The 13,505-nt window shown below is 43.8% G+C and overlaps 1 protein-coding gene across 1 annotated transcript in view; it reads left to right on the top strand.

Moving 5' to 3' along the window:
- The window catches only part of FNDC1 (fibronectin type III domain containing 1), a 77,428-nt gene that overhangs the window by 51,577 nt on the left and 12,346 nt on the right, over positions 1–13,505 (top strand). The window contains exons 12-15 of the mRNA XM_056344288.1: positions 1,348–1,413; positions 3,325–3,486; positions 5,477–5,707; positions 7,080–7,188. Coding sequence (XP_056200263.1) covers positions 1,348–1,413; positions 3,325–3,486; positions 5,477–5,707; positions 7,080–7,188 — 568 coding nt within the window. The remainder of the gene's footprint in view (positions 1–1,347; positions 1,414–3,324; positions 3,487–5,476; positions 5,708–7,079; positions 7,189–13,505) is intronic.

Genomic DNA, 13,505 nt, shown 5'->3' with positions numbered 1-13,505 from the left:
TCTGATTGTACCTGCAGTGGGTTCCAGCACAATGCTTTTGCTTTGTTTGCATTGCTTTTCATGGCTAATCTGAGCTTTGTGTACTCTTTGGCTTCTCTGAATAGCATGTGGAGAAATGCATTTCTCGGAGCATGCAGGGAAGTCCAGGATTCACAAGATGAGGTACTTGATAGTGGATGTATCTGGTGCTGTGTGTGTGACCTGTAGAGATACTGAGATAATATGTAGGGATAGGCACCTGGGAAGTCTGTGGATGCATTTGCGTTGGTTTTTGGGGTGAATCAGGAGAGTGTTTTCGATGTGCACCACACAATCATCTCTTCTTGCTATACTTTGTTTGCATCGCAGAGCAATCTCGGTGTGGACAAACTGAATTCCTGTTGGATAAAACTAAAGCAGAAGCAGTTCTTCAGGATGACATGTATGTGCACCAACCTGTAATGGGCATTCAGTCCTCAGGATCAGACTAGAGCTAAATAAAAGCCCGAAAAAATCCAGCACCGGTTACTTCATTCTCTAAATCCATTTCTTTTGGGCTGCATTACTTGCTAGCATAGATGTAGTCTGTAAATGTCATGGCTCTGTGGGTTGTTTGATTTTTATTCCCCTGCAAAAATATTTGAATAGAAGTGTTTAGTTTATTGGAATTGCTTGGTTGGTTTTTTGCATATAGATTTCTCATATTTGCTGCTCCTGAGACTATAAAGTTGTCAAATCCTGACCTGAGTGTATCATGGTTGCTAGCAGCCTGCTTTTGCTCCAGAGCTGCTCGGGCCTGGGACGGAGCTCCTGAAAGGTGCATTACTCTTGATTTTGAGTAGCAGCCCTTATCACAGCACTCTCCAAACTAGCCAGCTGCAACAAGGTCATTTAACATCTCACACCAGCACACTCTTCATACCTTCCACTCTGCTACGTCTCCTCACCCCAGCCAGGGCACGCTCCCTCTTCTCTTGCTTCTTCCTCAGCTGCTCTCTCTTCATTGCCTCTCAACCACTTAACTTAACCAGCCACAGCTGCACCTTATCTACATCGGCCAACCCGCCACCCCTGAAGCCAGCCCACAGCTGTGTATTATCAATGGTAATTAACCCAGCTTCATTCCTCTACAAGCCCTGAACCCATTTTCCTCCAGAAAAACTCACTACTGCAGTTAGCTACTCACCTGTTATTCTGAATATGTTGAGAGGACTGTCACTGTGTTATCTGAAAACTAGGCAGTTATTTCTTTACAAGTCAACGGGCTAAAGATTTTAATTTTAAGCTTTATTCCAGAAGTATTTTACTGGGAGGGTGGACATGAGACCATTGAATTCTTATAGCAGTTTTTTCTTTCTCCTTCAATAGATACGTTCTCAGGACTGGATTCAGATGTGACAGCTACTCCAGAGGCATATGTGATATATGATGATGGTACTGTTTAACTTTAAAAGTCTATTGCAAGTGGCATGTTTGGGGTTGGTTTTTTCCCTGTCTTCTTTCCTTGGAATTTGGTTCAAGGGGTAGGGTTGGAGAATGAGAGCTTAAGCAAGCAGTGGTGAGCTGAAAAAGCTTTCCAGAGTCCTGCATCACATTTGAAGAGCAAAGGCAACTGTTTCTGGGCATGAAAGTCCCTTTCTATCGGTCCTGCAATCTAACATGAACCTACTGCAGAAATAAATTACATTCAGAGCTTGGTCATACAGTCACTGCTTCAAGCCTAGATTTACTAGATTTACTTTCTCCAGCACAGTTTCTAACTCCAGCCCAGTCAAAGTCAATGACCTCTTCTAAAATAGAAAATCCAAATAATAACTGTGCCCTGGAAACTTGAAATACTGTAATTTTTAGCACTCTACAGCAGTGTGAATGTATTTGTTTGTCTTTTTTTTTTTTTTTTTGATGTGTAGTCTGCATTTAGACTATAAAACGTGCTCATACTGAATGAGATCACCTACATATAAAATAAATGATCTGCTGAATTCATGTGGAATTTAAAAAGGGGTTTTGCAGAGTTATATTCATGCCATTTTGATATTATAATCCAGGACACACAAAACTTGGCTGAAGAGGAAGCCTCAAGTCCCAGCATTTAATTATAAGTTTTCATAGGGAATGCAAATTCTCAGTTACTGGAACTAGCATTCACTTTCTGCCATCAGTGACTTCTGATGTTCTGCTCCTTTTAATCCTCAGATTCCTACTCCTGCCCCCGCATATTAAGCGGATAAGTACGGAACTCTGTTAAACTCAAAGCTTTTTAGTAGAATCTATGGCTCTAGAATAATAAAAAGCAATTTTTTTTGTGGATACAGTGCTGGGATCTTCAGTCAAACAAACAACAGAAAAGCATTTAAAAAGAGAGTGCAGCAGCTGAGAGAAAGATATCATAGACTTCTGTGCTTTTTATTCTGATCACTTCTTACTAAGGCCACCATTTAGAATGTGGAGAGGAGAGGATGAACTGAAAACTGCACAGGTCCTACATCCCATGTTCTCTACATCTCCATAAAAACGGAATATCCTTAGTGCACAGATCTTTTCCCAGGCCTCCCCTTAGGTGCAGGTGACCTGCAGAAGACAAATGCTTCAGCACTTCAAGCAAAAAAACACTCAAAGCCATGAGCCGAGTCCCACAACCTGCAGGAGGACACAGCAGGGATGTCAAGTGCTTCTTTCCCTTAATTTTGTGTCAGTCTGGCAGTGCAGTAGTTTTTCAAACAGCACTGGATTTAGTAGGACTGAATGTCAAGGAGGACTGAATATCAGGAGGTTTATGTGGGCTAGTTTTCCTTCCCTCATGGCGCTAATGGAACCATGAGTGGCACGTACAAGACTCCATGCCTCTTAAGTTGCAGGAAAGTTTGACAGTAGTGTGAACCAGCTCCAACATTTTTGAATAATAACACAGAGATTTCTTAAAAAGGTGGTTTTTTCACTCTCTTATCTCCTTCCTTTGGCATCTGAGGGCTATGGCTGAATAGTCAGTTACTGTGCTGTCTTCTCTTGGGGGTTGTGAGGGGAGGTGACAAATAAAGCCCGTTCGGGATATTGCTGTATGAATACATTTGTTCATTGCCATCCTTTTTAACTGTGTGAGTGAGGTCTATGCAACAACTTTAGTATTCTAAGGCAAAGACTTTGTGCTCACTGTCCATCAGTTTGGTAGAAACCCTTGCAAGACTGAGGTGTGACCAGCCCTGACTTAGGAGTGTGTGGCAGCTAGGGCAGGGTGCATGGCACTCCTTTGGGACTATGGCTGGTGACAGAAATATTTCCCTTCTTATAGTTAAGCAAAAATAGCATGAAACAAGCTAACATTTTAATCTTCTGTTTCCTCTGAAGACTACGAATTTTTTGAGAGCACTTTGCCCCCAACTACCACCACTGTCACCACCACAACCGCTTCTACTACAACAGAATTGGAAGTTGACTATCCGGAGACTAGCGTTGTTGGCACCGGCCCTGTGTCAGAATATGATATTGCTGGGAAGAAGCGATTCACTGGTGAGGATGTCCTTTGTTTTATGTAGCTTACTACTTGTGCTGCAAAGAATTCTTTTTCTAGCAAGGTCAGCCCTTAAGCTGAGACCGTTATGCAAATATGTCCAACAGAGTAGTGTGTGGTCCTTGTAAAGGCTGCCACCTGGGAAACCCAAACAGCAGGACTTTGTTTCTGGTTCCAGTGCTTGCATTTCTGGGTGTGGACCAACACTGATTTTACTGAAGCAGTGCAAACCTCTGTGTACTCTGTCAGTGTAAGTGTTCTGCTGGGTATTCTGCATTGTGTTTGGTTTAGTTGAAGTCATTAAGAGAGTAAGAGTATCTGCTCTGGTGCTCAGTTCGGCTCAACTGCATCATTTTAAGTTTGTACCAGTAGTTCAATCAGTGCGTCTCCATGCAGGTGTGAGTCTTCCTCTGGGAGACTCGATTCTTTTCCACTGACCTTTGCAACCCCAGTGGTTTTACCCACCTTGTGCAAGTATATATGTCAAGGGTGTGCTTCAAGGTCAAGGAATGCATAGTATTTTGGGTATGAACTTTCCAAAAGGTAAACCCAATAAAGATAAATTTGACTTTGCTATCTGTATCTTTGCTCTGTAGAAGGAGCTTGGTGAAGGAATTCCCAATACATTGACATGAGCCATGAGGCTGGCCCCTGTGTATGTGAGCCATTCAAGCGTGTAGGTGGGTGTTGCAGCTCTGACTTTATTGCTGCTCTGCTTCTTTGTCAGAGAAGCAACTGGGGGCCAGACCAGAGGGATTTGGAGGTGGCAGGGCAACACATTCCAGCCTTCACCCCAGACTAGTGCCTCCCCTGCAGCCCTTTACAAACCTCTGGCATTTGAACCGAGGTCAGGTCAGCTGCTGGCTCACCTGGCATTTCAGATGGGAGTTCAGGGGATGGAGAGTCAGCTTTGACTCATGTCTTGCCTTCCCTTCCAATATCCACAAGCTTCACGTGGCTTAGTGTGGAGTTCTGCTGCTGAGTAAAAAAATTGGTTTTATATATGCCAAGACTTTCCAGTGCATCTTCAGTTTCCCTGTCCAAACAATTTCATGATGTTTCTATTCGCCTCTCTCACTGACAGTGCTCCTTGATTCATTTAGCTGGAAAGGCTAAAATTAACTTCATTGCAAGATCTGGAAAGAATCCCTTTAGGGCATGAAATCCAATAAGATAAACCAAGAAATGTTGGTTTATGAACATTTCAAGGCACTAGGGAAATAATATTACCATTCAATGAATTGTATTATTGCAACTGAATAAACATTTCCAAAGCAAGTTTTATAGTCCTTTGAATGTTACAGTAACTTTTAAGGCAATAAAAAGATGGTTTAATCTTTTCCTGAACTGAAGTGCAATTCCAGTCAGTAAAAGCTTTTAAAAATAGAAGTTACAGGTTGGGAGCACATGCCTATAAGGTAGGGGACTCATGACTCCTGGTACCTTAGTACCCAGGGGACCACAGCAATAATCCCTTTGTTTAACCTGTTTGGACTTCACCTTGGAATTACTCTTCTTGTTCCCTCTGTTGTTTCACTCCAGTTTCAGGATATTTGTGTAAGAACAAACCACTTAGACCTGTAAAGTCTTAGGCAATCTAAGGCCCTGGCAGGGATCTGTTCCCACATGTGGAAAGGGAGAGTTTGGGTGACATTTTCAGCCCACCTTCCAGAGCAGCTGGAGGTAGCATGCAGGGGGTCCTGCAGTCAGACCACGCTCTTCTGCCTCTCATAGCAAAGACGATCCTTCTGTCTTTGCATAATTGAGTACAGGTGGGAGTGTGGGGTATCCCATTCCCCCTGCTTATCAATCAAATTGAGTGTTACATGATTTGTTGCCAGCAATGAACTGTCTCTGAGCTGGAAGGTGAGGAATTTTAAAATGCATCACAAAACTTGACTCTTCTTTTCAGGAAATTGCCAGCCTGCGTGCTACTCTGCAGTACCTCCAAACTGCTAACTAAACATCACCCGTCCCTGTCTTTTCCAGCTCCTTATGTGACCTATCTCAATAAAGATCCAGCAGCCCCCTGCTCCTTGACAGAGGCCCTGGAGCACTTCCAAGTGGACAGCCTTGATGAAATCATCCCTAATGACCTCAGAGAGAAAGATCTGCGTCCCCTGAAAGCCCCTCACAACATCACTGTTGTGGCAGTCGAAGGCTGTCACTCCTTTGTCATTGTGGACTGGGCCAAACCTGCTCGAGGAGACATGGTAACAGGTACTCTCCCGAGGGTTGCCCACCTGATGGGGCAGTGGGGAAGGGGGAAGTTTTCTTAAATGACCTTTTTTACCTTAAACTGAGCCAACAGTGCCTGTAGTTCTCACTCCTCTACAATTTCTACAATTTTCTGAGGGAGTGAGAAAGGTCCCTCTGTCATCCCTCAGTGCCAGACTGACCAGCCCATGTTGGTCCAGATATCTCAAAATTTTGGCACTGATTTTGTGCCAGTGGTTCTGAAGGCACCGCTTCTTGCCTGGGTAGTAACTGTGAAAGCGCTTTGCTCAACTCAGCTCTTCTGCTGCCAGGTAGTACCCCAAGCTCTACCACAGGCACCTCCAAAGCCTGCCTTTGGAGCATCTGTCACATCACCTTCAGTCTGCTCCGAGCAAAGGCGGCTGCATGGCTGGACCTGGTCTAGGTCCCGCCTGGCTGTGAGCGTGGCTACAGGAGCTATCTGCCTATAGAGGGGCTTCTGGCTTGGCAGTCCACTTTTTTTGTAGGAAAAGAATGTATGAGCTCATTATCTCCAGTGGAGTCTGTGGCCCAGGCTACGCTTACCTTTTTTAACTGAAATTTTGCTCAAATATCAGTCTGACAAGCGAGGTTCAGGGATGGGTAGGATGTTGAACAAATGTATTAAATTAGATCTCCTCTAATGTCTTTAGACCTTTTGAGAGCCAGAGAGAAGCCCAAGTGACTTTGAGAATGAATCTCAAAAGTTGCTGCAAAACCACTGGAGTAAATAACCAAAATATTTTAGAAATTAATCAACCCCTGTTTGTCAGTGGACCTGAAAGATCTGAAGTAAGCATTGGAAAAGGCCACTGCTTGGTGCTAACGTCCAGTTTTTGAGGAGCCTCGCCCAGCTCTGCAGCTGATAGCCTTGGCAGCAGGGTGGGGAGATGGTGGAGCCAAAGCAGCGATAATGGTTGGGAAGGGAGAAGGTAGCGCTTGAACAGGCTATGTCATGTCTGTCCCATAGCATTTGATTCTTCACAGCTGTTGATCCAGTACCTTACTGAACACAGTTCATAACTTTACTTTTTTTTCCCAAAAATTATCCTGGTATTTCTAACTATTTTAATTTCTGCCCAGTGTACCACTTAAAACAATGAATGGGTTGCCTCTATCATCTTCTTGCCTTCACTGTGTTTTAAGTCGGAATTTGCACCTCAGTACCATTCTCTGATGTAATGCTTCATCATTATTATCTAATGGGATTTTCTGGGAGAGTTAGGCATCAAATCTTTCATATTCAAAGCTGCTTCCACTCCTTTAAACTAATAAAATCTACTACAATACCTAGGGATATAATTTATTTAAAATTTATTTAGGATTGTCACAATGATTTTTTTATTCCTGTTTGCAGGCTATCTGGTTTACAGTGCCTCCTATGATGACTTTTTGAAGAATAAGTGGTCAACCAGGACTGCAGGGTCTACTCATTTGCCAATTGAGAACCTGAAACCCAACACACGGTAAAGATTTGATCTGCTCTCCTTCAGTTCTGTTAGGGAACTAAAGCAAATTTTGAGAATTGTCAGTTGTTTTTCTTGGCCTTAGTATAAATGTTTACATCTGATCTAGATTTTACTAATTCTGTTTGGCAGCAAATTGTTTTATAAACCACAAAGCTTGCTTACATTATATCTTTACCCTATTAACCCTGGAGCAGATGACTGTGTGTACATGCATACAGTCTTTTTGTATATTAAACCACATATCAGTAACAGAGAAAATCTTATTTTTAAAATGCATTTTTCTAGTCTTAGCATAACTGAATCAAATTTAGAGGGGAAGAATATACTAAAGTGTATGTTTGGTATGATGTGATGTGGCCATTCCCACGTAATGGTGTGGCCAAGATTTGACACCTAAGGCTGGTGGGGAGATGTGCCACTCTCTGGTCTGTTTTTGCTGTGTGTTCACATGACTTGTGCTGGAAGAGAAGGCTTGGTGGTATATGATGAGGCTGTGGCAGTTGCTCAGAAGTCAGTTTGGCAGGAGCTTTAGATCTTTAGCTTGCAAAAAATCTCACTGAAATGGCAGAACAAGAATGCATGCTTTGCGTGATATTAGAATAATTAATGGCAATTGAGTGGGAAGTAAATGGCCACAAAGGGAGTACATTTAAATTACTTCTTTTGACAGACGCTCAGTGCATCTCATAGTTTCCTCCCGAATTCTGAGTCCAAAATACTTTTGGTGCTGCCTTGGGTTGGGTGATTGCTCTTCACTTGCATGACTACAGTCTCTTAGACACTGGTGACAAGTGTTGCTCACATATTTGGTAACACGGGAGGTGCACCAGGGTTTTGGGCTGGGACTAGCATACCTCACTTGATGACAAGCTACAGATCAGAGCATCCCCTCCTAGGACAGGCACATAGGGATTGTGCCAGGGCAACACAGAAGAGAGAAATGGTGCCACCTAAAGTACCTTTTCTTTCCAAGATGATTTAAAGAAAAAATGAAGGTTCTGTGGATTAAAAGCAGATGATTGAGAGCCTCAACCTAGAAAACAGACAATTGCGTATGACCTTTATCTAAAATCTTAACAGATTAAATAACAAAACAAGATAAATAAATCGTGAAAAGTGAGTATAGATAGCATTTGGGTCTTAAATATAACCAGACATTATTTTTTCTGACTTCATTGCAGTGCTTCTCCACACAGCCTTGACTATAGCATAGACTCACCCACACTTTGCCCCTGCAGCTGCTCCTGCTGATATCCTGAGATATCCAGGCACCAAGAAGGGAAAAGGGGATGCTGCTGCCCTGTCTCCTCTCCACAGATTTCCCTCTGGCCAAAGAGTTCTGAGGACATGGCATCTCTTTGGGAGAGCCAGCACTGGATCAACTTTAGCACCAGTTCCTTAGGCAGGTGCACCATGGACGTGTCCACCAGAGGACACCTGCAGTGCCAAAGATACAGGAAATCAGCAAGCAGAAAGGATATGGAGAGGCAGGGCAAGCACATACAGGACACCCAAAGAGTTAAAACCCCAGAAATAAGATGTTACAGGAGAAACTTTGTGCCATCTTATCCTCTCCTATTGTGTCTACAATGCTGTCAGTCACACACTTCATGAGGCTTTTTCTTACATATCCAAGAGATAAAAAAGGCAACCTGTTCTGAAGATTAATAGTCTAAAATTCAGTGCAAGTCCATTAGAGTGGTTCATGACATGTTAAAGCAATATTACTTGCACAGTAGAGAACTGCAGTTGTATGCTTTGCATCTGTTAGTGCCCTTGTTATAAAACATCATTGTTACAAATGTATGAAGGGAGGTATGAGACACCATATCTGTGAGTTTCACCTGTTATAACAAGATGGAAGAGGTCTGAGTTTTCCTAAACTCTGTTCCTAGATAGTCAGGGAAGCGGGTGCAGACCCTCCTGCCTTTGTATGTCCATGTCCTTGTGACCTGAAGACACTCTTTCCTTAAATCTCTCTCCACCTGCTACTACTCCCAGTTCCTGTCCCCACATCCCAGACTCCTGTATATCCCTAGCCCTTTTCCCCCACACCACTTTTTGCTCCTCCACTCTCACCCTGTCCCACATGCAGGCTGGGAAGGCATTGCCTGTATGCCTCAGCTTCCCCTGGCTGAGGTCCTCCGTCTCTTGTTTCTCTGCCACTTCCACCTTCAAGCTCCTCACCTCTTCACTGTTTTCAGTCATGTCTCCCTCTCCTGCTGCCCCAAGAACAGTGTTGAAGGCCGGTGATAGTGATAGCTCTCCACTTCTTGTGCCCAGCATCTCCAGGGCTCCAGGTCATTGCAGTGAAAGCCCCCAGGAGCCCTGCTGCCACTGTGCTGGCCACGCTCGGTGCAGGGGAGTTGGTGGGAACTGAGCTGCCAACCTGTGATACCTCTGCTGAGACGTACATTAACTCCAGGCTTCAGAAGGTCACAGTTTATCTGTATTTGAATGGACTTCTGTAGGAACAGTAAGGTTATAGGTTCATGCATCTCCACGAACCTAGTAAGTCGAATGCTGAATATTAAGGTTCTGTTTTCAAGCAGGGAAGTTCAAGCAAGTGCTGTCTGTTTCAAGCATATTATTTCCCCAGCAATTTACTGAAGAATGGTATAATCCATTGGCCTTTGTTGTATGTTCTGTGGAGGCAATAAAAGCTTCATGTGGGGTCTGTATTAGAGAGGGAGGGTTCTTTACAACAGAGGAAATGTTTCTATTGGCCAGTCTCATTTACATTCTCCAAATCCACAGACTGAGTTGGTTGCATATTTTTTGTCTTAAAAGTAACTCCCTAACCACTGGGAAAAGACCCATGCCTAACTAAGAAAATATGGCGTGAAATCTGAAGTTAGTCTAAAAATTGTGTGTTTGAGTTGTTAGTGCATTTTATGAGAAATCTCTAAGTTGGATTTACTGTATGCAGATGCTATTGATTTCTGGGTGTCCCATGAGGGGCTATTGGTGGTGTAATCTTGCGGCATGCACAGCGTATCAGAAATGGGTTGGCATCTTGGCAGAAGTAGCCCCAGAGAAGATTTGAAGCTGTCAACATATCCTGGAAAACATCTGCTTGGTGTTTAGGTTTTACAAACAAAATGGAAGTCTATGTTTAACCCGTGTCATAAGTTTTCTTCCAAGGCCAGGTCTAACCTCATTTGAGAAGTGTTTTTCCATTTGGAAAACTCTGGTCAGCTTCAATGGGCACAGGAGCTGCTTCCTTGTGACATGTGAATGTAAATGCTAAAATTAACTTGAACCTTACTAAATCTTAAAAACAGCAGACCTGACAATGTCCCTTCCCTAACCTTAATTCTCAGCCATCATAGAAAACTGATGGAAAGAGCTGGACAGCATCTGCTCAACCACTAAATCCAGTCTCCTGCAGTCACAAACATTATAAGCCTAATTGTAAATATTTCAGTCTCCTTCTTGAGCATGGGTAGGCTTTTTCCTGCCTTTTTACAGGAAAGCTGTGTCAGTGCCTGATGGGAGTGCCTGGATAGTCTCATAATTTAAAAAAAACCTGTCCTTTAGCACCATGTCTCCATGTGTCGTCAAATCTTCTTCCCTGTCCATTTGAGTTTTGTTCCCTCCAGGGATATTTTGATCCCACGGTGCCTGCTACCAATTCCATTGTTATACAGAGCCGTTCTGGTTTCAGCTGGGACAGAGTTAATTTTCTTCTTAGTGGCTGGTGCAGTGCTGCGTTTTGGATTTGGTGTGAGAACACTGTTGGTGGCACACTGATGGGTTCGGCTGTTGCTGGGTCGTGTTTATACTAAGTTAACAACTTTTCAGTTTCTCAGGCCCTGCCAGCGAGAGGGCTGGAGGGGCACGGGGAATTGGGAGGGGACACAGCCAGGACAGCTGACCCCAGCTGGCCAAAGGGATACTCCATACCATGGGACATCATGCTGAGTATATAACCTGGGGAAAGAGGAAGGAAGTGGGGGGATATTTGGAGTGACTCTGTTTGTTTTCCCAAGTAACGGTTACGGGTGACGGAGCCCGGCTCTCCCGGGGATGGCTGAACCCCTGCCTGCCCATGGGAAGTGGTGGATTAATTCCTTGATTTGCTTTGTTTGTGTGTGTGGCTTTTGCTTTACCTGTTAAACTGTCTTTATCTCAACTCCATGAATTTTCTCATTTTTCCTTTTCCGATCCTCTCCTCTATCCTGACGCGGGGGAGTGAGCGAGCAGCTGTGTGGGGCTTACTTGCTGTGCGGGGTTAAACCATGACAAAAGCATTTCATAGGTGGCTCCCAAATAATTGCTCAGGGCTCATGACTGGATCTTCTAGCTCTGGGGGCCAGATACACTGAAAATTTCTATTTCCTTTGTGTATCTCCATTAAAGCAAAGCTGCCGTATTGTCCAACAAGCAGCATCAGCCGCAGCTGGCTGCTGTGTATCACCAGAGCAGCACAAAAGAGGTAAGATGTCAATGAAACCTTTGTTCTGTGCAAGTGGTAGACCTGTGTGGTCCATACCTACCTCACACCAGCTGTGGAGGAAGCTCCTTTTCCAGCTCTGCGCTAGTGTCTTACTATATTTGTTGTAAGTATTCATGATGGATGTAGTGCTAAGCCATTTTTGATGGAGGGAGACACTTTGCACTAGCCTGTGAATCTGCAGGCAGCTAAATTACGTGTTTTTCTTCTGAAGGGATGGTGCAGTTGTAGGAGGAGAGTTTCAGCCCCTGCTGCCCTCTCCATGTGCTCATGGGAGGAAACCTGCCTGTCCTTCCCAACCCCTTCCAGCCTTTTATTCCCCTCATCCACTGATCCTGCTGGATCAGCTCATCTCCTCCCCTTCCTGGACAGCGTGTGTGTCTCCCTCCCAGACACCAGGTCAGGCAGGCCAGTTCCCCTCCTGCAGGCAGCAGCCTGTACCCTCTGCACACCCATCCTGGCTCTCAGCCAGTGCTGATGGAGGTGCAGCAGCAGGCATTGCACCATTCCCGTGGCTGGCTTGTGGTTGCGGTGCTATGGCTCCTGCCCTGCCACCTGCAGCGCATGCAGATGGTGCCGCTGTGCGTCCCACAGCTGGCTGGCATGCCACCATCTCAGCCTGCCACTGGACAGGGTGTGGGGCCGGGGGTCCGTGCAGGCATGCCTTTGGAGAGGCTGGAAAAAGGATTTTACAGCTAATTTTTTTTTAAAAAACCAGCTGCTTCCCTAATTAGTATGCTGAGTGATTATCTCAATTTGTGGCTGTGAGTACGAGCTATTTAATTCAAACAGAAAGGAGACAACTTGAATTAAGTCATAAAATCATTTTGCTCTAAGTGACAGGTATGGTGATACAATTAGTCATAAAGTCTAAGTGAATAAAAATATTACATAGTCATTGCCCCATTAGAGTCTACTATGTCCTTTCTTGTCATGTCAGGAGCAGTGGTATATAAAATCTCAAAGGAGGTTTATTCTTAGGTGGAAAAGCTTTTTTCTTGTGTGTATTGAAAACGAACAGTGAACAGTATTGCATCTGTTGCCTTCTGTGCCTGTCAGTAACAATTCATTGCAATTCTGCAATGCAGAAAAAAGGGTACTCAAAGCATGATGAATTTATAAATTACTTTTTTTTCCATTTTTGTTCATGTATTTATGTGATGAAGAACAGTTTAGTTATACTGATTTGAGATTTTCTGGCAAATTCATCAGCTGAAGGATTCTGACTAATGAAAACGTCAGATGTTTGGACCTAGAAAGGCTTTGGCAATTTCTTTTTTGTTTGTCATGTCTGAGAAAAAATATATCCTGACTGCATTGTTTTATTGACATTCTTAATACAGCAATCATAGCATCATCTATGTTTAAATCACAGGTCAGCAAGTCATGAGACCTGGCTCTCTTTCTGGCACAGCTAGAAGCTTCTTGTGTATATAAAAGCTTAGGAATTAATTTTCCAGTTTAGCAAAGAAAAATGTACTCATAACTTCATCCCTGTTTTTTTCAGACAGGCAACTTGAACAAAGATGTGTCCCAGGCGGGCTTCTATGTATGTATCAGGTCACCTGCACACGTGGTTGACCTGATTGCATAGGTTATCAGTTCCTGCTTTTTGCATTAGAAAAACCTGCATGTTTTTCCCCGCTTAAATAGGTGCGCGATGTTCTTGGGCTGCTCTCTTCTATTTCAGATGTGGATCATCGCACTTACGTATCTCACGGGAATGTTCTGAAGCTAGCATTAATGCACACAGATTAAGTGCATTGAAAGGGTTTTTCAGAAGGTGCAACTGTGTCTTAATTATACCTCTTTGGAAGCAGTGTGAAGACAGGCATCTATAGGGATGTTTTCACTGTGC

Source organism: Falco biarmicus, chromosome 6, assembly GCF_023638135.1.
Source record: "Falco biarmicus isolate bFalBia1 chromosome 6, bFalBia1.pri, whole genome shotgun sequence".
Lineage (NCBI taxonomy): Eukaryota > Metazoa > Chordata > Aves > Falconiformes > Falconidae > Falco > Falco biarmicus.
This window is presented reverse-complemented; position numbering and strand designations above follow the sequence as displayed.